Source organism: Zootermopsis nevadensis, unplaced genomic scaffold, assembly GCF_977971745.1.
Source record: "Zootermopsis nevadensis isolate Lab colony 2312 unplaced genomic scaffold, Znev_1.0 Znev_ptg000023l, whole genome shotgun sequence".
Classification (NCBI taxonomy): domain Eukaryota; kingdom Metazoa; phylum Arthropoda; class Insecta; order Blattodea; family Termopsidae; genus Zootermopsis; species Zootermopsis nevadensis.
In genome coordinates this window covers 8448890-8474647 of record NW_028259155.1, presented here as the reverse complement: position 1 = coordinate 8474647, position 25758 = coordinate 8448890, and the positions used below count along the sequence as shown (strand labels likewise).

At 38.9% G+C, this 25758-nt stretch overlaps 1 protein-coding gene across 23 annotated transcripts in view; it reads right to left on the bottom strand.

The window, feature by feature from the left end:
* LOC110834880 (uncharacterized) overlaps positions 1 to 25758 on the bottom strand; it is a 97779-nt gene that overhangs the window by 24797 nt on the left and 47224 nt on the right. For 6 of the 23 annotated variants that reach the window (XM_087354245.1, XM_087354246.1, XM_087354244.1 and 3 more), the window contains exons 3-14: positions 24635 to 24727; positions 24040 to 24168; positions 22645 to 22743; positions 18835 to 18933; positions 15691 to 15780; positions 13842 to 13961; positions 11831 to 11896; positions 10792 to 10887; positions 10225 to 10364; positions 9180 to 9280; positions 8443 to 8514; positions 551 to 716 (exon numbers count right to left, since the gene is read on the bottom strand). In XM_087354245.1, coding sequence (XP_087210371.1) covers positions 551 to 716; positions 8443 to 8514; positions 9180 to 9280; positions 10225 to 10364; positions 10792 to 10887; positions 11831 to 11896; positions 13842 to 13961; positions 15691 to 15780; positions 18835 to 18933; positions 22645 to 22743; positions 24040 to 24168; positions 24635 to 24727 — 1271 coding nt within the window. The remainder of the gene's footprint in view (positions 1 to 550; positions 717 to 8442; positions 8515 to 9179; positions 9281 to 10224; positions 10365 to 10791; positions 10888 to 11830; positions 11897 to 13841; positions 13962 to 15690; positions 15781 to 18834; positions 18934 to 22644; positions 22744 to 24039; positions 24169 to 24634; positions 24728 to 25758) is intronic. The other 17 variants (XM_087354240.1, XM_087354242.1, XM_087354241.1 and 14 more) reach the window with 17 other exon arrangements.

Below are 25758 nucleotides of genomic sequence, written 5' to 3'. Positions count from 1 at the left end.
GGTGTGCAATAATTTTACAAAGCTTTAAAACTTTGGTGAGATTAACAGGGCTATAAAAAATAATACACAGACATGGCTTCAGGCGAAGCAAGGGAAAGAAACAATTGGTGTTGGGTGTTGCGCTCATATTACACACAAAAGTCTGTAATCCGTGTAAACTGAGTAAAATATTTCTGCGGGAAACCTAACCTAACTTTCACAAGTTCAGACTCAGTGTAGATGATAAAAATGTGGGCATTATTATAGACTGGGAAATTATGAAAATTTTATATCAAATTACACATTACAACAAAATAAAATACATGCCCCAAATTATTACAAAATAATTGTGACTGTTGCAGTCGTCAGAAGGCACATTAAGATGAAAGTAGCAACGGGAGCATCAGAACTGCCAATTTGATGTAGAAATCTTTGGAAGGAGGAGGAAGCAGAGACTCCGACCTTCATCTTTCGTGCAGTCACATGACGTATGCATGCAAGTCTGCAACACTCTCCGACAGCAGACAGACAGAAAATGGTGGAAATTTAGTGGCTGGATTAATTTACTCACCTAGCCAGTTTGCTGAGGATACTGGGCGATCGCTTGACACTGACAGAACTTGGTGATCTCTCTACATCAGCACCACTCAGCGAGTCCGACTTCTCAAAGACCTGATATCGAGATTTCACATTGAGAGAGCTCAATTCTTCTAATCCCAAATCAGGTTTATCTGATGCTGAAGACAAGAAAAAAATTTTACAAATTTAATAACTAATTCTAGAAACAAAAGTTTCTTAATAACAGTGGAACAAAGCTTTTAAATGACGGTGCCTTTCAAAGAATGTTTTAAAGCAGACAATCTGACATAAAACAGCAGCCATCTGTAACAGAGAAGACAAAACACTATCATGACCCTAACATTTCCTTCTTAAGCCATAGAAATGTTGTTCAATGCCTTTTTATTCCAGTTAATATTAAAATACTGTAACAAATTAATTTTGGTAATAAATTAAAATAACAACATTGGTTCATTGGTATTCTTTGACTATACAGTTTTTGGTAAAGGTATTATTAATAAATAACTATCTGTGAACACAACATGAACATTTTTTAATTATAAATCTGGAGTTTATTCTAATAAATTGGTAATATATTAAGGAATTAAAGTTCCCCAACAAAATTTATGAAGAGTTCCTCGTATTAAAAGCTACAAAAATGTGTTAATCAGAATTAAGTACTTTCATGCAGATGGAAAGACACAAAGAAACACTTCTTTGTCCTTTGAACTACAACCAAAATACAGCACACTCAAGGAACACTTCAAAATTCAATCTCTCTCCTCTGACATTGTTGAGTAGTAGATGCAAGCTGCCGATGAAAAACAATGTTGTAATTAAGAACAAAGAAATGCAGAAACTTCGATGTTGAACGCATACAAGTCAGTGCCAATGGCAGACATTAATATGAAGATTTCCGTCTTCTGGGTTGTTGCGCTGTGTAGTCTGGTCGATGTTAACCAACGTTTCAGAGGTCATACTGCCTCCATCATCAGGGCGATGAATATGAAGATTTCTGTCTTCTGGGTTGTTGCGCTGTGTAGTATGGTTGATGTTAACCAACGTTTCAGAGGTCATACTGCCTCCATCATCAGGGCGATGAGTATGAAGAGTTCTGTCTTCTGGGTTGTTGCGCTGTGTAGTCTGGTCATTGTTTACCAACGTTTCAGAAATCATACTGCCTCCGTCATCAAGGCGATGAGTATGAAGATTTCTGTCTTCTGGGTTGTTGCGCTGTGTAGTATGGTTGATGTTAACCAACGTTTCAGAGGTCATACTGCCTCCATCATCAGGGCGATGAGTATGAAGATTTCTGTATTCTGGGTTGTTGCGCTGTGTAGTCTGGTCGATGTTAACCAACGTTTCAGAGGTCATACTGCCTCCATCATCAGGGCGATGAATATGAAGATTTCTGTCTTCTGGGTTGTTGCGCTGTGTAGTATGGTTGATGTTAACCAACGTTTCAGAGGTCATACTGCCTCCATCATCAGGGCGATGAATATGAAGATTTCTGTCTTCTGGGTTGTTGCGCTGTGTAGTATGGTTGATGTTAACCAACGTTTCAGAAATCATACTGCCTCCGTCATCAAGGCGATGAGTATGAAGATTTCTGTCTTCTGGGTTGTTGCGCTGTGTAGTATGGTTGATGTTAACCAACGTTTCAGAGGTCATACTGCCTCCATCATCAGGGCGATGAGTATGAAGATTTCTGTCTTCTGGGTTGTTGCGCTGTGTAGTATGGTTGATGTTAACCAACGTTTCAGAGGTCATACTGCCTCCATCATCAGGGCGATGAGTATGAAGAGTTCTGTCTTCTGGGTTGTTGCGCTGTGTAGTCTGGTCATTGTTTACCAACGTTTCAGAAATCATACTGCCTCCGTCATCAAGGCGATGAGTATGAAGATTTCTGTCTTCTGGGTTGTTGCGCTGTGTAGTATGGTTGATGTTAACCAACGTTTCAGAGGTCATACTGCCTCCATCATCAGGGCGATGAGTATGAAGATTTCTGTATTCTGGGTTGTTGCGCTGTGTAGTCTGGTCGATGTTAACCAACGTTTCAGAGGTCATACTGCCTCCATCATCAGGGCGATGAATATGAAGATTTCTGTCTTCTGGGTTGTTGCGCTGTGTAGTATGGTTGATGTTAACCAACGTTTCAGAGGTCATACTGCCTCCATCATCAGGGCGATGAATATGAAGATTTCTGTCTTCTGGGTTGTTGCGCTGTGTAGTATGGTTGATGTTAACCAACGTTTCAGAAATCATACTGCCTCCGTCATCAAGGCGATGAGTATGAAGATTTCTGTCTTCTGGGTTGTTGCGCTGTGTAGTATGGTTGATGTTAACCAACGTTTCAGAGGTCATACTGCCTCCATCATCAGGGCGATGAGTATGAAGATTTCTGTCTTCTGGGTTGTTGCGCTGTGTAGTATGGTTGATGTTAACCAACGTTTCAGAGGTCATACTGCCTCCATCATCAGGGCGATGAGTATGAAGAGTTCTGTCTTCTGGGTTGTTGCGCTGTCTAGTATGGTTGATGTTAACCAACGTTTCAGAGGTCATACTGCCTCCATCATCAGGGCGATGAGTATGAAGAGTTCTGTCTTCTGGGTTGTTGCGCTGTGTAGTCTGGTCATTGTTTACCAACGTTTCAGAAATCATACTGCCTCCGTAATCAGGGCGATGAGTATGAAGAGTTCTGTCTTCTGGGTTGTTGCGCTGTGTAGTCTGGTCATTGTTTACCAACGTTTCAGAGGTCATACTGCCTCCGTCATCAGAGTATGAAGATTTCTGTCTTCTGGGTTGTTGCGCTGTGTAGTCTGGTCGATGTTAACCAACGTTTCAGAGGTCATACTGCCTCCGTCATCAGAGTATGAAGATTTCTGTCTTCTGGGTTGTTGTGCTGTGTCGTCTGGTCGAAGTTTACCGACGTTTCGGAGGTCATACTGCCTCCGTCATCAGGGCGATGAGTATGAAGATTTCTGTCTTCTGGGTTGTTGCGCTGTGTAGTCTGGTCGATGTTTACCGACGTTTCGGAGGTCATACTGCCTCCGTCATCAGGGCGATGAGTATGAAGATTTCTGTCTTCTGGGTTGTTGCGCTGTGTAGTATGGTCGATGTTAACCAACGTTTCAGAGGTCATACTGCCTCCATCATCAGGGCGATGAGTATGAAGAGTTCTGTCTTCTGGGTTGTTGCGCTGTGTAGTATGGTCGATGTTAACCAACGTTTCAGAGGTCATACTGCCTCCATCATCAGGGCGATGAGTATGAAGAGTTCCGTCTTCTGGGTTGTTGCGCCGTGTAGTCTGGTCATTGTTTACCAACGTTTCAGAAATCATACTGCCTCCGTCATCAGGGCGATGAGTATGAAGATTTCTGTCTTCTGGGTTGTTGCGCTGTCTAGTATGGTTGATGTTAACCAACGTTTCAGAGGTCATACTGCCTCCATCATCAGGGCGATGAGTATGAAGAGTTCTGTCTTCTGGGTTGTTGCGCTGTCTAGTATGGTTGATGTTAACCAACGTTTCAGAGGTCATACTGCCTCCATCATCAGGGCGATGAGTATGAAGAGTTCTGTCTTCTGGGTTGTTGCGCTGTGTAGTCTGGTCATTGTTTACCAACGTTTCAGAAATCATACTGCCTCCGTCATCAGGGCGATGAGTATGAAGATTTCTGTCTTCTGGGTTGTTGCGCTGTCTAGTATGGTTGATGTTAACCAACGTTTCAGAGGTCATACTGCCTCCATCATCAGGGCGATGAGTATGAAGAGTTCTGTCTTCTGGGTTGTTGCGCTGTGTAGTCTGGTCATTGTTTACCAACGTTTCAGAAATCATACTGCCTCCGTCATCAGGGCGATGAGTATGAAGATTTCTGTCTTCTGGGTTGTTGCGCTGTCTAGTATGGTTGATGTTAACCAACGTTTCAGAGGTCATACTGCCTCCATCATCAGGGCGATGAGTATGAAGAGTTCTGTCTTCTGGGTTGTTGCGCTGTGTAGTCTGGTCATTGTTTACCAACGTTTCAGAAATCATACTGCCTCCGTCATCAGGGCGATGAGTATGAAGATTTCTGTCTTCTGGGTTGTTGCGCTGTGTAGTCTGGTCATTGTTTACCAACGTTTCAGAAATCATACTGCCTCCGTCATCAGGGCGATGAGTATGAAGATTTCTGTCTTCTGGGTTGTTGCGCTGTCTAGTATGGTTGATGTTAACCAACGTTTCAGAGGTCATACTGCCTCCATCATCAGGGCGATGAGTATGAAGAGTTCTGTCTTCTGGGTTGTTGCGCTGTGTAGTCTGGTCATTGTTTACCAACGTTTCAGAAATCATACTGCCTCCGTCATCAGGGCGATGAGTATGAAGATTTCTGTCTTCTGGGTTGTTGCGCTGTCTAGTATGGTTGATGTTAACCAACGTTTCAGAGGTCATACTGCCTCCATCATCAGGGCGATGAGTATGAAGAGTTCTGTCTTCTGGGTTGTTGCGCTGTGTAGTCTGGTCATTGTTTACCAACGTTTCAGAAATCATACTGCCTCCGTCATCAGGGCGATGAGTATGAAGATTTCTGTCTTCTGGGTTGTTGCGCTGTCTAGTATGGTTGATGTTAACCAACGTTTCAGAGGTCATACTGCCTCCATCATCAGGGCGATGAGTATGAAGAGTTCTGTCTTCTGGGTTGTTGCGCTGTGTAGTCTGGTCATTGTTTACCAACGTTTCAGAAATCATACTGCCTCCGTCATCAGGGCGATGAGTATGAAGATTTCTGTCTTCTGGGTTGTTGCGCTGTCTAGTATGGTTGATGTTAACCAACGTTTCAGAGGTCATACTGCCTCCATCATCAGGGCGATGAGTATGAAGAGTTCTGTCTTCTGGGTTGTTGCGCTGTGTAGTCTGGTCATTGTTTACCAACGTTTCAGAAATCATACTGCCTCCATCATCAGGGCGATGAGTATGAAGAGTTCTGTCTTCTGGGTTGTTGCGCTGTGTAGTCTGGTCATTGTTTACCAACGTTTCAGAAATCATACTGCCTCCGTCATCAGGGCGATGAGTATGAAGATTTCTGTCTTCTGGGTTGTTGCGCTGTCTAGTATGGTTGATGTTAACCAACGTTTCAGAGGTCATACTGCCTCCATCATCAGGGCGATGAGTATGAAGAGTTCTGTCTTCTGGGTTGTTGCGCTGTGTAGTCTGGTCATTGTTTACCAACGTTTCAGAAATCATACTGCCTCCGTCATCAGGGCGATGAGTATGAAGATTTCTGTCTTCTGGGTTGTTGCGCTGTGTAGTCTGGTCATTGTTTACCAACGTTTCAGAAATCATACTGCCTCCGTCATCAGGGCGATGAGTATGAAGATTTCTGTCTTCTGGGTTGTTGCGCTGTGTAGTCTGGTCATTGTTTACCAACGTTTCAGAAATCATACTGCCTCCGTAATCAGGGCGATGAGTATGAAGAGTTCTGTCTTCTGGGTTGTTGCGCTGTGTAGTCTGGTCATTGTTTACCAACGTTTCAGAGGTCATACTGCCTCCGTCATCAGAGTATGAAGATTTCTGTCTTCTGGGTTGTTGCGCTGTGTAGTCTGGTCGATGTTAACCAACGTTTCAGAGGTCATACTGCCTCCGTCATCAGAGTATGAAGATTTCTGTCTTCTGGGTTGTTGTGCTGTGTCGTCTGGTCGAAGTTTACCGACGTTTCGGAGGTCATACTGCCTCCGTCATCAGGGCGATGAGTATGAAGATTTCTGTCTTCTGGGTTGTTGCGCTGTGTAGTCTGGTCGATGTTTACCGACGTTTCGGAGGTCATACTGCCTCCGTCATCAGGGCGATGAGTATGAAGATTTCTGTCTTCTGGGTTGTTGCGCTGTGTAGTCTGGTCATTGTTTACCAACGTTTCAGAAATCATACTGCCTCCGTCATCAGGGCGATGAGTATGAAGATTTCTGTCTTCTGGGTTGTTGCGCTGTGTAGTATGGTCGATGTTAACCAACGTTTCAGAGGTCATACTGCCTCCATCATCAGGGCGATGAGTATGAAGAGTTCTGTCTTCTGGGTTGTTGCGCTGTCTAGTATGGTTGATGTTAACCAACGTTTCAGAGGTCATACTGCCTCCATCATCAGGGCGATGAGTATGAAGAGTTCTGTCTTCTGGGTTGTTGCGCTGTGTAGTCTGGTCATTGTTTACCAACGTTTCAGAAATCATACTGCCTCCGTCATCAGGGCGATGAGTATGAAGATTTCTGTCTTCTGGGTTGTTGCGCTGTGTAGTATGGTTGATGTTAACCAACGTTTCAGAGGTCATACTGCCTCCATCATCAGGGCGATGAGTATGAAGATTTCTGTATTCTGGGTTGTTGCGCTGTGTAGTATGGTTGATGTTAACCAACGTTTCAGAGGTCATACTGCCTCCATCATCAGGGCGATGAGTATGAAGATTTCTGTCTTCTGGGTTGTTGCGCTGTGTAGTATGGTCGATGTTAACCAACGTTTCAGAGGTCATACTGCCTCCATCATCAGGGCGATGAGTATGAAGAGTTCTGTCTTCTGGGTTGTTGCAGTGTGTAGTCTGGTCATTGTTTACCAACGTTTCAGAGGTCATACTGCCTCCGTCATCAGGGCGATGAATATTCCGGGTGAATAGTGAGGAAGTTGTCAGCCCAATATGGACGGAGAGGTTAAAGAAATTAAATTAAATTATAAGCCTAAATGAGATTTCAGGTTGTGATGGCGTGATGATGGAGGCAGTATGACCTCCGAAACGTTGGTTAACATCGACCAGACTACACAGCGCAACAACCCAGAAGACAGAAATCTTCATACCCTGATGACGGAGGCAGTATGACCTCTGATACGTCGGTTAACATCGACCAGACTACACAGCGCAACAACCCAGAAGACAGAAATCTTCATACTCATCGCCCTGATGATGGAGGCAGTATGACCTCTGAAACGTTGGTTAACATCAACCATACTACGCAGCGCAACAACCCAGAAGACAGAAATCTTCATACTCACCGCTGTGAGAACCTCAAGTCTTACAGACATTAATATGTTTTAAGATCCATAGAAAACAATCAAACAATGACAAATTAGCAATATTCTTATGTTTGCCGATGCTGCTTACAAAGATACACGAAAAACAGGGCAACGGCAATGCAAAGAGTGTTCATTCATTCCTGGCTGTAACAGAGGGGTTCTAAGACAACACGCATTACGATGGTTCTGAACGCTGCTTCATACGCTACGTGTAAGATCAAGCATCCTAACTATTAATCTTATTACAACTCCAGAAGCACACAACAGACAGTTGCACTACCTGCTATTGGTTTAAGTACTAGGAGTTAGTTTGTTTCAACACATTCAATCAACTGTTGCTTTTCAGAACTGGATGCACGTATAATTTTTTTCTTATTCTTATAGAAATAAATAATTCTGATGGCCGTTCCCAGTAGCGGGTCAGCATGTAGATTCCATGCTCAAAATATCTGTAACTGATCCAAAAGTAGTTCAGATAATAAAAGTATAAATTATGATATATGGAGATTTATCTACCTCATTCTCACAGAAATAATTTCATAATAATTTCACACGGTCCTAGAAAAACTTTTTCAGTAAAATTAAGTCAAATATTTTCAAAAGTGTTACAAAATACCAACGACTCAGAATCTTATTTTGGATCGTCTTCTGGGTAATCTTGTAAGTTTTTAGGAGGAACATGTCACCTTGCACTGAAACTCCTTCAAAAAGCGTTAATGTGTGGAAAAAATAACATTACATTTGGTTAGAGTAACAGAGACTGCTGTCCCCAAGAAAGGGAGCTTTAGTCTGTGAAAATAAATTGCACTTTATTAGTACATACACCATGCAAATATTCGGACAGAACACAGAACACGTGTGCAGGTTTGCCCTACCTCTCACAACTTCAGGAGGCAATTCGATTGGTTGATTTTCACGGATGATCATTTCTGGTTTTCTTAGCCGAGCTACAACGTACAGAAATATACCAAACCTATTTTCATACCAGGTAATACTGTAAAGACTGACAGAAATTAAACGACAAGAAACTGATACACATTTAAATATTTAAATAATTTATAAAACTAATTTCCAGTGAATAACAAACATGAATTAAATTCCAGTAACTAGTTAAGCATTAATTACACTAATTTTTACAACAGAACCCTTTAATGACCACCAAAATTTATAGTATTTGTCAAAATAAAACATGGAGATACAATAAAAAAATTTATAGAAACTACACTTTATATATTTTACAGTAAGATTTGATTTTTATATATTTTAAAAAATGTATAGGCTGTATTAATTATATATTCTGTGATACTGTCAGAGGAGGCTAAGACCCTACGAAAGGGCTCTAGTGCCATGGAGAAGTAGTAGTTTACTGAACAATGTAACACTGTATCAAATGTAAAACTGTTCAGTCAAGTCAAATTGTAACTTCAATCCCCCACTGGTTCTGTTCGATACAAGAATTGTTTTCACTTTTATAAAAATAAATATGAAAAGAACATTAAATGTGTCACCATGGATAAAAAATCAATTTATTTTCCAATATTCAATAGAGGCACTTAAAGGTTTGTTCATCTCGACCGTCGCACAGAATCCAGCGGGAAACGCGCAAACTTACGTGGCTCAAAATCTTCATCCACGACGGCCTTGGGCTTGAACAGTTCCCGGAAATGAGGTTTGCAGTACAACTGACCCTCGTGACTGCTGTAGATATCAACGCTGCAACACAAAGTAGCTGTGTTAGAGGAGACTTAACGCACCGCGGTTTTTATCCACGGCCAGCGACAATCTCAGCACAAAGTCACTCGCAATTTTAACGCATTCGCTGCTGGGAATTCAAAAGCAAGCTGTAATTAAATGCCAGGGTTTAACACCGACGGGTGGGGAGCGGATCTGTCTAAAGATAAAAGTAATAGAATTTTAGGGTGGAGTACAATGCCTTTGTCACGTAGAGGAGCTCCACAAAGAGCAAAGCATGTAGCAGCCTTCAGTGATTGAATGTGTCACTGTCTCCTGTAAAATGTAAAATGGTTTCTTTGTCTTTGGTGGAATACAGCGCAAAGCAGAAGATACAAGAATAAGCCCTTCTGTAACATTTTTTAGTGTCTTGTATGTGGTAATTCAAAGAATAATGGTAAAGTACAGGCCACGCCACGTGTACAGGTGCTGCAAAAATCAAGAAAGCACTTTGGTTTCACCTTCGACATTCTGCCACTGGCGAACACATCTAAATTTTTCACTGTGTACCTTTTGCTTGTGGTGTAGGTTTTTCTCTTTCATGGCTGTAATTTTTATGCAGACCATAAAAAATAAGACCAAGAGATGAGCTGTGAAGTCAACACAACACCAACACACAAATGCAAAACTCTTTGTTATCTTTCTTAATATTCATTATATTTCTGATCTGTTATCATGTGAATTAAAACACATTTAAAACAAATGAATTGGCATAATACTTTAGTAATAAGTTTAAAAGAAAAGCTCAACAAAAATTAAGTAGGCAAATAGAAATTTCCAACAAAAATTTTAAAATACTGTACGTGCGACAGTTTCAGATTTATTACTACTTTTGTGACTACCTACATTTTTCAATAAAGGTGCTTGGCATGATGCATCACTGATAAAGTTTTATATCGTCACTCCTACGTCACAGTGACACTCACGTGAGTTGCTTGTTGCACTCCTTGCAGCGGAAGCAGTTCTTGTGCCAAACTGCGCGCTCGGCCTTAACTTGCTCCATTTGGAAAACCTGCTTTCCGCACGACTTGCAGTTGCTCGTCTGTTCAGACGCTGATTCTGCAGACTACAGAACACACAGCTCATATTAAATAGAACAGTACAAGGCAAAGGAAAAAATGAAACTATTTATTTACATTTAAATTTATTTATATAAATAAAACAGATCATAACATAAGTAAATGCATATACCTGCATTGTAAAATTTCAAAAAAATATTTGAAGTCCTCAAAAAAATATGTATACTATCTCATTTTTGTGGGTCTTGGATCTGTGCCAGTGGCACATTACAGATGTTTCATTATTTATGGAGTTCTTGTGTGTGTCTGTACTATGTTGCGTTCACGGTTCCATGTCTTTCTTGTTTTGGTACGAACACCTTCATCAATCAAATTGATTCCATTTTAAATAAAATGTCTGCTATCGAGATCCCTTCAGATAAGCATCGCAACGGTTATAAAGTCACCACTATGGCAATAATTCAGTTTTCTCACCTGGTTGAACTGCTTTTGAACTTTGGCAGCATCAACAGAACGGACATGCAGAACAGTCTTCTTGCTCAGCTGATCAAATTTCGAAAAACTTGATTTCTGTAATCATGAGAAATCGTGCGAAATTACGTCTGATCCCTGACACCAGACAGAAAAAGAAAAGTGTGGACTGGGGCTACCAGATAAAATTAAAACCTTACAACCTTTACAATGCTGATTACACCCACTAAACCACACCACCTAAAATTTACTGGAACACTAAGAAGTGTTCTCTAAGTGTTCAGGTAAGTCCACCGCTTTTATGAACAACACTTCATCTAAGAAACTAAAGTATTGAAGAGGCACTACCAGCGCAATGTCATCCAGTTCAAATCACTGCTGAGGCGCTCTTGACTAAATGTTACCTTCAGACAGAAAATTTTCAGTTCCCCAAATCTGACATTTAAGAGGTGACCTCAGTTGTGATACAATTTTTAGGAAGCATTTGAAGATGTCAATATTCCACTGCCCTCCAGATTTCACAAAATTCGTAAGCATCTGGGTGAATATGACAACAACAAAATACACACACCCACACACGTTGATCGGTCATACTTCATAAAATATGCCAAATTTTAATTAAGATGTGAAGATAAAATTTCAAATTTCCATCACAACAAGGTAAAATGAAGCATTTATCAAAATTAAAAATTTCTATATATTTTGAACTATCCTTAAGATAATGCCCTCCTTAAGAGTTCCACTTCACCCCTCCACCATACAGTTTACACATATCATCATATTACGATACTTCCTACAATACACAGACTAATATTAAAATGTAATAAGAAATGACACAATTGCTGATTAAATAAATATTACGAACAATAAAAATAAGATGAGGAAGGAAAAAAAGAAATTAAACCATATTTAAATGTTTTCGAATGTCACCGCAGAAACTTTATTAAAAGATGTTGATGTTGAAGTCTTTAAGAAGAGTCAGGAGTCAAAGGCAGTAAACTATAGCAGCGCATTCTGAAGAGTTTAACTGGGCAGTTCTCACCTGGTGCCGTTTGCTTTCGGAGACAGATTCGGCAGGCGAGTCGGCCAAGTTGCAGAAACTCGCTCTCTTTGTCCATGCATCAAGCCACATGCAAATATTGGGACAGGCAGAGTAAAAATAACAAATTAAAACTCTCTCACAAAACAAACACGAATATCCCATTCACACAGCTTTAGAACAAGAATTTTCATCGCATTATGGTCACAGCGTTTATTTCTTCCTTCTGGTTTCACAAGTTAACACTTTTATGCAAGATACAAGTGGATGAATATGACATTCGAAATGAGGAATGTAAGTATATTTCTATGATGAAAGAAGCGATTCAAACTTTCAACAGTAAACTGTGACAATACAATTTTAGTTTCAGCACGCAGATGGCAATCCCCCTTCTATAAACGAGCAATTTATTTAATTTCTGGAATTAGCCCTCTCCTGGTAATCACACAGGAAGCCAGCACATGGCAAGAGCCTTAAATTAAGGGGATTGTGGTAATGAAAAGTGATGACCGACACACAAAACTAGATGTGGCTGAAACACTGAATTATATGATATATTTGGCCTCAGACCACGAAGCCACTGTTAAATACCTGTAGCGATTAACATCAGTTAACGGCGGCTCTTTACAGAGCTGTGAAAAACAGTGATTTCTGAATTAAAATCTAAGTTATAATTAACTAGAGCCCCACCCAATGGTTGCGAGGGTTGTTGACATCTTGTTCTGCACGTTTACCAAAATGCTGCCAACTACCTGCAACGCAACACGGTGTCACAATCAAGAAGACCACAAGAGGATCTATAAGAATTTACAAATTTTAGAAAACTTTAAAATTACATCGCCAAGATATACAACAGCGGAAGCTCACTTTTGTCTATATAATTTTTGTGTCTTAAACCAAAACTCACAGTTCTACTACTGTAATAATTTTTTCTGCATCATATTCTTTAAAAACTTAGTAAGCATCACGCAGCGCGTTGTATCTCATTCAGAACAGAACAACAAATGACTTAGAGAAAATGCCAATGACACAGTTTTTCAGGTCATAATCAAAAACCAAAATCATGCTCTCAAAATGTTACGCAGTTACAAGATTTACCAAAGTTTAATGTACATGGAAGAATAAAGAGTGTACAGACAGAGCAAAAAGTAATTAGCTTCTCCACTCATCAGTGCGTGCAAAAGAATGGCTAGTGAGCAGAGAGCTGTTGTGTGCTGCATGCGGACTAGCCGACCGTACAGCAAAGTCCTGTTGTTGGACAAGCGATACTGAATGGTGAATTTAACACATCTGTTCACCCCTGGAGACACCAGCTTCTCTCCTGTATATTACATTCCTAATCCAACAAAGATACTCGACAACAACACTCATCAGTAGCCGCAGCCTACGAGTATCCTCATTTCCCAAACTTCTGCCCAAAGTGTTTACAATAATCAGATCTGATCCTTGAACTTCCAAATGCAAAGTCTGCTTGCAATACAAAAGTCCTGTGTCTTCACTGTTCTCAAATGTTGAAGTGTTCACAAAGAAGGACCGGAGGTTACGCAGTCTGCTATAGCCCACTAAAATTATCCCAACTTAAAATTCAACAAATCGCTAAAACATGCCAGGTTACCAACATTCCAGATTTTTTCTACAGACAAAAATGTTACAACACATCAGGCTCACAGTCAAGTGTTTCCATCTTGAGGTGTCTTAACACCATTAACATCATAAAGTTTTATAAAGCAGGTGCCAGTATGTAGGATTTCAGGTTTTGACGGCAGTGAGTCCGAAGACGCTTGTCTTCTGGGTTGTTGTGCTATATAGTCTAGTAGAAGTTTACTGACATTTCAGAGGTCCTTGCTGCCTCCATCATCAGGGCGATGGAGGCAGCAAGGACCTTGATAAATTTCCACCGGACTACACGGCGCAACAACCCAGAATACAGCCATCTTCAGGTGGTAATAATTTCACTACTGAAGATATTCAGTGGTCATGAACGTAACACATGCGTCATACAGGTATTACTTACGAGAGCCCTGACGGAGACGCCTGTATGAACGGGCTCCTTGTTGGAGTCCATGCTGCTGCAGTTGCTGTTAGTTTGAAAGGAACCTGACATGCGGTGTAAGTCGCCCAGAGAGCGAGCTTTCTACATACAGATCCAGACAGAATATAAGTGAAGTTCATGCATTAGTATAACCATTAAAATACAAGAGAGTTAATCAATTAAAAGAAATACACTGTAAACTAATGTGTAGAATATTAAAACACTTATGGTACGTCAATTCTAATTCGTAATAAAATACTGAAATATTCCTCTTCCTGGACCAGGGCTACCATGTTGGCAAAACTGCTAAGTACCAACACACCACTACACAAATTGGATATTGTACCATGCATACTGAACCACCTGTCAACTTTTTACTAATGTAGTGACACCTAAAATTCAATGAAAAGTGCCTTAAATTTTTAAAAAATTCCAATTTCCGCTGTAATAATTGCCTTTCGAGAACATACACACTGAATCTGCGTTACTTTATCACGTATGTGCTTCAGTGTAGGTGAATTTCAAAATTTTCCAATACAGTGGGGCTCTGTAACAGCTACGTATCATCACAAACCAATTCTTTCTCTTAAAATGTTTCTATTTTCCAACAAAAATGTTACAAAACTCTCAAAATTAAAATGTTAACCTTTACATATTCAACGCAGGTTCATCGTAATATGAAGCCTTCAGTAGCAGGATTAATCGACGAGGGAGGAGTCACAAGCTTCTACATGTCGGAACGGAGATTAAATGAAGAAAGTGCTCCGTGCCAAAACATCCACGTGAAACTGTTATGTATGCACCACTAGACGCAGATTAATTAATAAATGACCCAAATAATATTACTTTATAGAATATCAGAACATTGAATGATGTATGAAGTAATGAACAGGTCTAAAGAAATAAGCAAAGCCAGCGACTATGTTTTGAAGAACGAGCTTCGTATGAGGAATGTACTGTTGGCAAAGTACCAACTGTATGACCTGTGGGTGGACAAACTTCATTTTTCAGAGCAATTTCAGGAACACTTTGGTTATTTAAACAGATTCCAGACATAAATTAAAAGCACTGGATTATCTGGAAAGAATGCAAGATAAGACATGGTGACGATAATGATAGTGACGTGGATTTTGTTACCAAGTACACTCATCAGTGTACACCTTCAGCCCTGAAGATGGTAACAGCATGTTTCTCTGAAATGTCGGCACCTGCCAACAAGCATACGCTGCCAAAATCCAGAGGAAAAACATGAATAAAGATGAATAATTGTCGATTGTGCCAGGAACATGCATTTCTCTGCCCGTGGCAGAATTTTCAACATCACAGTCCCGTATCATTAAAATATTACAGTATTGACACGATTTAAAACCTGGCGTCAATTTAACAGTGGATTATTTAGCAATGCTGTCAGTAGCTCATATGTTCAGCACTGAATGATAAAATTAATACTGAATTATGAATTGCAAAGAATGTGGAAGGACACGGCCATTGCCAAATTTATGAAACAATCTCAGAATATGCATGGAGGAGGGACTTTGGAAAACCTGTTAGGACAGCTGATCCCAAAACTTCCAACATACGAAGTGGGAGAGTACCGATCACTAACATTTTATCCTACGTAATTTTAAATGAGATAACCGACTTACTGGGCCCCTACACAGATGTTCCAGAAAAGGATTGACAGTAAAAGATACCAAAAGCAAACATTCAGCTAACTATAAATGACTGCTGAGAGATGGCTGGATACATTACGCAACATACAGAAAATTCAGCACAGTTTTTGCGTCTCGTCGATTGATTCGCGCAGTTTGCAGCGCGGACATAAACTCACCGAATCCAAGCTGAAGGGAGCAGAATCCTCATCCCTTACCTCCGCATCCTCTTTGTCACAGAGAGTACTCAGGTCACCAAAGCTTCGTCTCTGTTAGGATTAGTTACATCTAATGTTAGTCACTTCGTACACATCAAATAACACACACAAAGCCATTTTCTCACAGTAATGAGGCATGTTTACAGTGTGAGAGACCCAGGTGTCTAAGGATCCTTTCACAAAGCATGTAGGAGAATGGGGGCAAAGCTCCACACATTGATCAGGCGGTACAAGCTTCAAAGGAAAGCATTAGGATTTGTACTGCAGCGGTGACAGCGTCCAGCGAACACAGGAACGACTGGAATGCAAGGTGACAAAATAATTCTCAATGCTTCTGTATATCAAATCCATGGACCAGAATTTTCCTTGAAAAGGAATATCACTAAACTAATCAAGAAATTTCTTGTTCTATGGAAACTGGAAGTTCAGTATTGTGTTCAAAAGAACACGTCTTCATTTGCTGAATCCAGTCCACACTCACAAGATTTCATCAAAACCATTTTAATATTATCCTCTTCTCTATGACAATGTCTCACAAGTGGTTTTTCTCTCAAGGTTTAACAACCAAAACTCTGTAAACACAATCCTCTGAAATACACGTGACATTTCCAAAATTCTGAGTGTCACATCCCCAGAGTCAGTGATCGTCAGTAAAGTGCTTCATTACAACATCCAATGAATTGTTAAGTAATCGGTGTGATGACATTAAATCTATCATACAATTTTAAAAATGCATTCAATAATTCCATTAATCTTTTTGCAAACAATTTCTAAATGGTAGGTGATAACAACATACATTCATATTCACTCGATAAAGAGTACAGTCAAGTACAAATCACCACACACTTCATTATTTTAAAATGCACGAACTGCAATACATAATTTTATTTTAAAATTATTTTTTTGTATACGTGAAACATCTACCACCACCAACTTACACTTCAGTCTACCTTCCTAGAGGGCAGGCCGAAGACCACGTAAATTTATTTCATGGTTTTCCACGCTCCCTTCAGATGACAAATGCTGGGATTATCTCAAAATAGCCTATGAAAGTATAATTCTAAATTCGGCATTCACAGTCTTCTGATTTCACCTACACAGCTCTCGTCTTGCTGTCAAATAAGCCAATCAAAAGAATTAAAGTAACATCTACATGACGGATTCATTGCCTCATACGCATCCAACAGCAGATCCAGTTAAACACAGAGGTCCACCATAAAGAGAACAGTTTGCATTAATAATTAACGAGTTTAATCAGGAAGGTCATTTAATCTGGTCCTAGGCCCACAGATGGCGTGCTACATTCACAGGATGTGGATACACTCTGGGAGAATTACGAAAATTTATTTTATCAACCGAGGCCATGCACCGACATATTTAAACCCTCAGTAACCTCTCTTATGTGATATATATATAATTTACAAACTAACTACAAATTTTTAAGTCTGAAAAATCATTTAAAATTATCCACTGTCAGGACTTTTTCCATCGTCTGTTCTTTAAAATCACGACGTTTCGGAGGCTGGTCCTGTCTCCGTCTTCAGGTGAGAGGTACCTACTCTGTTGGTCTGTTGGGCCCCTTAGATAGATTTTAAAGAACAGACGATGGAAAAAGTCCTGACAGTGGATAATTTTAAATGTAAACTACCGTCGTCGAAACCCTTTAGAATTGAATTGAAAAATCATACTCTGAACACACATATTTCAGATATTCCAGGTGTAGAACACACAATTGTAACAGGAATGCCTGGAGCGTTTCTGCGTTATTACATGTCCCACAAATTTATTTCAACATGTTGGGCACGTGTACAGCTTAGTAACAGAACTTGAGAAGATAAAGCACGAATTACATAACCCTAAAAAATATAAATCTGTCTCGAGCGTTCCTTTCAAACTCCATACGAGACCCAACAGTCCATAACTAAAGAAAAAGTAGCTCTTGCTAAAATATGACCCCAACCAGATTAACATATAAAAATCAAGCTCGTAAACAATACTTAATACCTAACTGATATTATTTATTTCCAGTATATATTTTAGTTCAAGTGAACCATCACCAGGTGGACAGTCAATATAAAAGTACAAAGGTGACGAGTATTACTGCAAAAGATTAAGAGATGCATCTAGTGATTTAAAAAAACACAATATTTTCCTCGTGTTTGTAAATGTAGTGACAAATCCACCACTATACAATCTATTAATTTCACGTAATAATTGTTTTTAAGATAGTGTAATTGCGTCATATTGTGAATATTATATCAATTATTTATTTTAATCCGTCTGATCACAATATAATTTTTTTATTTAAAATTTCTTACAATTAAGATAATAAAATATCATTCATGTTCCATATCGATTGATCGATTTACATTTCGGAACATTTACACAACATGTTTCGGTTTTTATAAAACCATCATCAGGTGTAAAATATATCTAAGAACTTAAAACTTAATTATGATTTCTGTTTGAGTTTTAAGTTCTTAGATATATTTTACACCTGATGATGGTTTTATAAAAACCGAAACATGTTGTGTAAATGTTCCGAAATGTAAATCGATCAATCGATATGGAACATGAATGATATTTTATTATCTTAATTATAAGAAATTTTAAATAAAAAAATTATATTGTGATCAGACGGAATAAAATAAATAATTGATATAATTGTTTTTAGCATCATACTTTACGCACTGCCCACCTGATGACGGTTCATCTGAGCTTGAAACATGTAGCAGAAATATATAATGCTGGTCGCACGTAAAGCATTATTTTACCAGACTCGATTCATGTGCGATGGCTATATAGCAATGTGACTTGGTTACAGGACCCGATCTATGAAAATTAAAATCATGCCACAATTAATTGCGCTGCGTTAGGGAACAGACGATTAGCCCTTCAAATGTCAGGTGACTTCTACCCCATTATTCCACTCTGTAATAAAAATATTCACCAAGAAACCGTGTCTTGGACTTTAGATAAGACGAGAAATGAACAGCGGTTACTAAAATATCCTCACTTAGCCACCGTTCTGACATGTGAACTCAACAGACACACCAGACATTCATTTTGAAACTAATACTAAATCAAGACTTTAAGTTTACTTACGAGTTCTTTAATCGAGATGCCGGTTGCTATAAGTTCCTTCTGTTCAGGACTATCTTGTTTCCTGTAACTTTTCTGTGCCTGGTTACAGTAAGTTTGTTTCTACAGACATAAGAACATGCAAAAACAAATACAAACTACCAAGAAAACGGACACATAAAACAGTAAAACCATGCCACAATCCTCAACCCACAACACGCTCCCTCGTCAGTTCACTCAAAATATGTCCCACAGCATCGTTTATGTTCCCTGTAACATTTCATACAAATATTTTCCCCTGTTAACACAATAAAAAGTGTCAAATGATTCTCTTCACTTAAATTACTTAAACTTAATATATATTACATAATACAAATATTTATCTTGTGTAATTTTCTTGAATGCAGAGTCAGTAAAGTGACTGGCTATGGACTGGACGACCAGGGTTCGATCCCCGATGGGGGCAGAGAATTTTTCCTCTAGCCTCTGCATCCAGACTGGCTCTGTGGCCCACCCAGTCCCCTATCCGATGGGTACCGAGGTCCTGGTCACTCACCCCATCTAGTGGCGAAGTTGAGAATGAGTAGGAGCTATACCTCCTCTCCCCCCCAAGCGCCTACATGGCGTATAGTGGGACAGTTTCACTTTTTATACTTTACTAGTATCTGAAAATATTACTCAGTTTTGATATCGTCGTATTAAAAGATCCGTGTACAAAAACTTGTGAGCTGAGTGGCCACAGAAATTAAATAAATTTCAACAAATGCTTGGGAAATGAAAAATCATTCTGTAAACCAATATCAGAGTGTATGAATCACTAAAATTACGTACTATGAATGCCAGTAGAAGGAAAATGATAAAGCTCCCCAGGAAATGATCATTTTACAGAATTGCACTGAGGTATAATGCATTTAGTTTAATTGAATTTATCGAGCTAAGTAAATATTATATGGCCCTGACATCTGTACAATTGTTTTTTTGCATGGGTGAGATATAATTAAGTGTGAAATAATTAGATATATTACGAAAACTACACCCATTAATGAATATGTCGACCAGAAAACAGCTTAAGGCACATCCTTGTCCCAACCAATGTACTTCATTTGTTTAATGAGTTATTTCATTCTTATTGTGGTCAATTCGAAATTTATGATTTTATCACATACTTCAAAAACAGTTGATCATATGAGAACTTATACTTTTAATTCTCATTTTACAGCCCAAGTCCACTCTGTAAATAAAGTTAAATATTTATAATGATCCTTAAACAATTACTTACCAGTTGTAATAATAAAATGCTTCTATCATTACTGAGGCTAACCTAACCTAACAAAACCTAACCTAACAAAACCTAACATAACCTAACCTTTACATTCACAAAAGAAATGGGAAATTTATACTTTCCAGTGATGGAAACTGCCACTTACATTCAGTATTATTAAACATCTCTGTTGGTATTCCAACTCTCACACAAACTAAACAAAATATCTTACAACATTCCGCCAGGGGCTTTGCCACTTCTTCCTTGACAGGCTCCTACTTTCTGCAGTCAAGTCAGCGTACAGTTCTTGTACATCATCACCGCTCAACATGTAGATATCGCTCAGTATCAAAAGTCTTTTAATATTATCTTAAAACCCCCTGAAATGCTCACACCATCAGCAAATACAAAGAACAGATAATTCTTCTTTTCTCGATAAATTCAAAACTTTCTTTCTGTACAACTAATTCATTTCAAATTACACTTTTCTCTCAAACCACTGTTTCTTTTTTTGCATTCCACAAGATTCTTATTTTATTTCTTACAAACGATAAATTTCTCTTAAATACAGTCTTGCCATTCAATTAACTGTGTTTTTCCTTAATAAACGTCATTGATAGCGTACTTTATCTATTGCGACATGTCCCATGCTATCTGCCATGAGATATAATGATCTCTTTAATCTACTTCTATAAAATGTTTTACACTGCAAAATACACTCAGCTGACTTTTTAGTTTCTTCAGGTGGTCTCTCATCCATCTTTGCCATACGATCACCGTTTCCCTTCAAAGTTCTGACTCGCGCCTTTGCACTTTTACCCATCAACAGCGACTATAAAAGAAAAATTTCCATTCCTATTTTAAAGTCCACGTCCCACGAATATTAAATCACACCCCACTACATTCCGACACAGAATTCCACCAAAATTAAATTCAAATTTTAAAATATCATAACATTTGAGACTGAAACCATGAAAATAGCTTCTCTCACAAAAATCTAATAACCTATTTCCATCTTAATTTAAACTCGCTCCTTACTGTGTCCATTACAATAAGAATGCATTTCGACTGCACCAGAAACTTCAGAGACGTACGCGTGGTTCAAAGCTACCCCAGAAAAATCTCACAGCAAATTAATTTCTCCATCTTCTGTTCCACTGCTTCAGTACAAAACCCATTTTGACCCTCTATGAGGATTACAGACAAAATCTACATAAAATTCTATCATTAACTTATTTATTCTATTAACTCACACATAATCTCTAACGCACTCACTCTCTAGTATCAGAACCTGCGGGTTCAACACCAATAACACCAAATCCCACCACCGGCCACGACCCTGAGCCAACTACATCCATCCGCCCATCTCCTTCTTGGTCTGCCCAGTGGTCGTTTTCCAGGATTCCCCACAAAATCTCTCCACATGTCCAGCCCTAGATTTCACTATCCCTGTTTCACAACCAGACGCTTATAATATATCAGGTTCTTGAGATGTCGAGTATGGAAATTGCAGTCTTCTGTGGTTATTGCACCATAAACTTTGGCAGGTTTATTGACGTTTCATAGGTGCCTTACTGCTTCCATCATGAGAGCAATGAGTCCTGATGATGGAGGCAGTAAGAACCTCCGAAATGCAGGCAGACTTCCACCAGACTGCATGATGCAACAACCCACAAGACAGCCAACTTCATTTTGTTAATCGCCCTGCCTTAACAATCCATTAGAATAATATGAATTAATTATATTATTAACATCGAGCCTATGCCGTATCATATGTTTGTTATGTGGAGTAGGTTTAACATATTTTGGACATAGCAACAAAATCCCGTGACTGTTCCATTAATACTTTCACTGTTAATATGTACGTCGACTTAAATCTGATCTTCATATTACTCATCCAACTGAATATCATTTCAAATGTAGAATAACGTCAGAATCAATACGTTATACGGCGCACAGTAACATTTAACTGGTCACTTTCTATTATGTTACGTGGGATATGGCATAAATATTTATGTAATATGTTTCAGGCAAACTGACACATTTTAGGTGAACTGACAGGAAAACCCATAACCAGTACTGTAAGTACCACAACAACAACAAAAATCAAAATCTGTTTACGAAATATTCTCTAAAAAAAATACATCCTGAAATATTTCTTTACGAAGGTGAAGACAACAGTGGAATAACAATAAAGGTTTATAAACAGTAAAAACAAAATTTAGTTGTTATATTTAATTATGCTGGTGGGTAAAATCAATATAGTCTTCAATTGAAAGACTTAAGAATTACTTACAGGACTACGAAAATTAATACATTCAATTGATTGAAACTACACTGGGATTAGGTTTACATATATAATGATTAACATTGAATGAAATAACAAACCTTTATTTTTTTTCCATAGGTTTAATCAAATTAATGTGTTTCTTCCTTGGCGATTCCAAACGCATGATCTCCGTGTTCAAACGTCTGTGACAGAGACTACGATGCGTTTTGGAAACAATTTTCACAAGGAAGTTCTCTGGTACAAACAAAGTAATGTTCCATCATGACTTGCATTCTGAACTTACCAGTGACTGAATTGGTCCACAAAGCTGAATATCACAATCTATTTCCTTTGCTGTTTCCTTTGATGCCTGTGTCTGAATCTGGTTTGCGTAAGTTGATTTCTGCACACAATCATGCGCCAAAAGAAAAACAATTACCAAACACATCAAACAAAACCATGCTCTCATGCAACTGCCATGCTACTTCCGAGTCCAATAAGCCTTACGATCGAAAGAAAAAATCAATCAAGAGAATGGAATAAATTATGTGAGGTTAAGTTTCATAATTGACTCTTCACCTAATATTGTTGGTATCGCTAAATCAAGATGGTGGGGTTGCGCAGAAGAAATCACAGAGAAACGATGTGCGCATAAAAGTATAGTTGGATAACCTAAAAGGGACAGATCGCTCGGGAGAAGCCATATTAAAGAGTGTTCGGAACTTCCGACAGTTTATGATTCCACTGGTACTTATCCTCAGCTAGTCCAGTTCAAACCCTCCCACCCTAATTCTTTACTGATGGACTACGATCCTCCTGTACTATATCAGAACAGTTATCATCCATATTCACATGTGCGCATGCTCAGAACCTCAAAGATTCATACTGCTACAAAAAGCAGTCGAGTGTGCGCACGCACGCACACATTCTGAGAAGCAATAAATCCAAAGAGAAGACATATATAAATTAAACTACGGTCTCAACTCTAGCTGCTCTGAAGTTTTTAACACTGACCAAGGCTTCCCCACAACTTCACTTAACTCGCTGTAGCAAACGTCCTGCCAATCACATCAACGCCACGCTGAAATCCCTATTATCAGCATTCACATGACATTCCATCTCGCCAAGATATCTACACCAACAGCGGTGTCAAGATTTGTGAGTAAAAGACAATCATACACAATTAGAACAACAGTCAGCATTAGGGAAGTAATGAAATCAATGTTATAACACAAGACACATATGCCACTGTTAACAGAAGGCAGCTTACATCACGTTACTAAAACAGCCTGTCTTACACCACTGCCATCTAGTTTTACATTAGCACACTGCATTCTCCGGTTATCCCTTTATATGCGCTCGACGGCCATGCCACTTCGACATTCTCTACTTTGTTGCCGACATACAGCGTCGCCTTTTATATAATCTTCAACAATCACTACTTCAAAGATCAAATATCTTATTTCTTCAAAGTGACACATCAAGTTTTACATCCACATAAAATAACTGGCAAAACATCGTACATTAATGTATGAACAACACCCTTGACAATGCAGCAAGCTGTTATACAGTGCCGCCAACAACAACAACAAACATACCTTCAAAATGCGCTCACATTAGGGCGAAGTAAATCACAATTTTTACGTAAAATTACAACCAAGCTTCATCTGGACAGTTAATAAAAATAACATTTACTCACCAATACTTTGACGGAAACACTGGACAGATCATCATCCACAATTTTATCATCTGCAGGTATATTTTCTTTGGGGGATATTTTAACCTCGTTATTTGCAACACTGTCGGCATGAGTCAGTGCTGTGTCTGCCTGGTTAGTAGAACACGACACCAGTAACACATCATTAGCCAACAAAACACGACACAAAACATCTCAACACAATTCCAAGTTTCAGTACATGCAAAAATATTAACAATTTACACTGTAAATACTAAATGCAATTAAGATCTAGGTTAATTTTAAAAGATAAAACATATAAAGTGTCTGAATCCTGAACCAGAAAAACATAATATAAGTGCACAGTCTCTTGTAATGTGAAATTATATTATCTCTGGATAATCCAATAGTTTTTTGATGTTTGCAGATTTTGAATACTCCGCGTTCTCGTTTTATTTTCAGTGCTACCAACGAAACACAGTAAATAGACAATTTGAAGCAAGAGGAATTATGGAAAGCGGTCAGTCCATCCACATGTTGCACAATGAATTTTACACGTCAAAACATGTATTTTCAGACAACAAAAACATTTCCATGCTCCACACGAGACAGAACTTACCACAGAAATATTTTCTTTCTCAGGATCGGATTTTTTCGTCTTCTTGGTTTTCTTTTCAGCTGTCTTCGTTGTCACAAACTCGCTCTTCTCGGACTAACAGAAGAAAATAAAATGTAACAAAAAATCATAAAGAACTGTAATTTGGAGCTTAGGGACACAAAGACGTTTTTTAAAACTGTTTTATTCAAAATTCTATCTACGAATCGATTCATCAATACAGACCCGTAGGCTGTTCTCTGCTTATTCAAAAGTCTAAGGATGACCTAAAAATTACAACGCGTGGCTGACAAAAATTAAAGTTTTGGCAACAAGTTATCAAATGAAGATTTCCGTCTTCTGGTTTCGGAGGTCATACTGCCTCCATCATCAGGGCGATGAATATTTCTGTCTTCTGGGTTGTTGCTCTGTGTAGTCTGGTCGATGTTTACCAACGTTTCGGAGGTCATACTGCCTCCATCATCAGGGCGATGAATCAACAACCCAGAAGACAGAAATCTTCATAATCACCGCTGTGAAAAACTTCAAATCTTAAAATTTCTGATTCGTTAACATAAAATCTGAACTCGAAGTTGACAGCAAACCTCAAATGTTGACTTACATTAAAAATAATTAGCAACAGACACAATCTAACAAAGTTAAGTTAACGTTTCGGAGGTCATACTGCCTCCATCATCAGGGCGATGAATATTTCTGTCTTCTGAGTTGTTGCTCTGTGTAGTCTGGTCGATGCTTACCAACGTTTCGGAGGTCAGACTGCCTCCATCATCAGGGCGATGAATCAACAACCCAGAAGACAGAAATCTTCATAATCCCCGCTGTGAAAAACATCAAATCTTAAAATGTCTGATTCGTTAACATAAAATCTGAACTCGAAGTTGACAGCAAACCTCAAATGTTGACTTACATTAAAAATAATTAGCAACAGACACAATCTAACAAAGTTAAGTTAACGTTTCGGAGGTCATACTGCCTCCATCATCAGGGCGATGAATATTTCTGTCTTCTGAGTTGTTGCTCTGTGTAGTCTGGTCGATGCTTACCAACGTTTCGGAGGTCAGACTGCCTCCATCATCAGGGCGATGAATCAACAACCCAGAAGACAGAAATCTTCATAATCCCCGCTG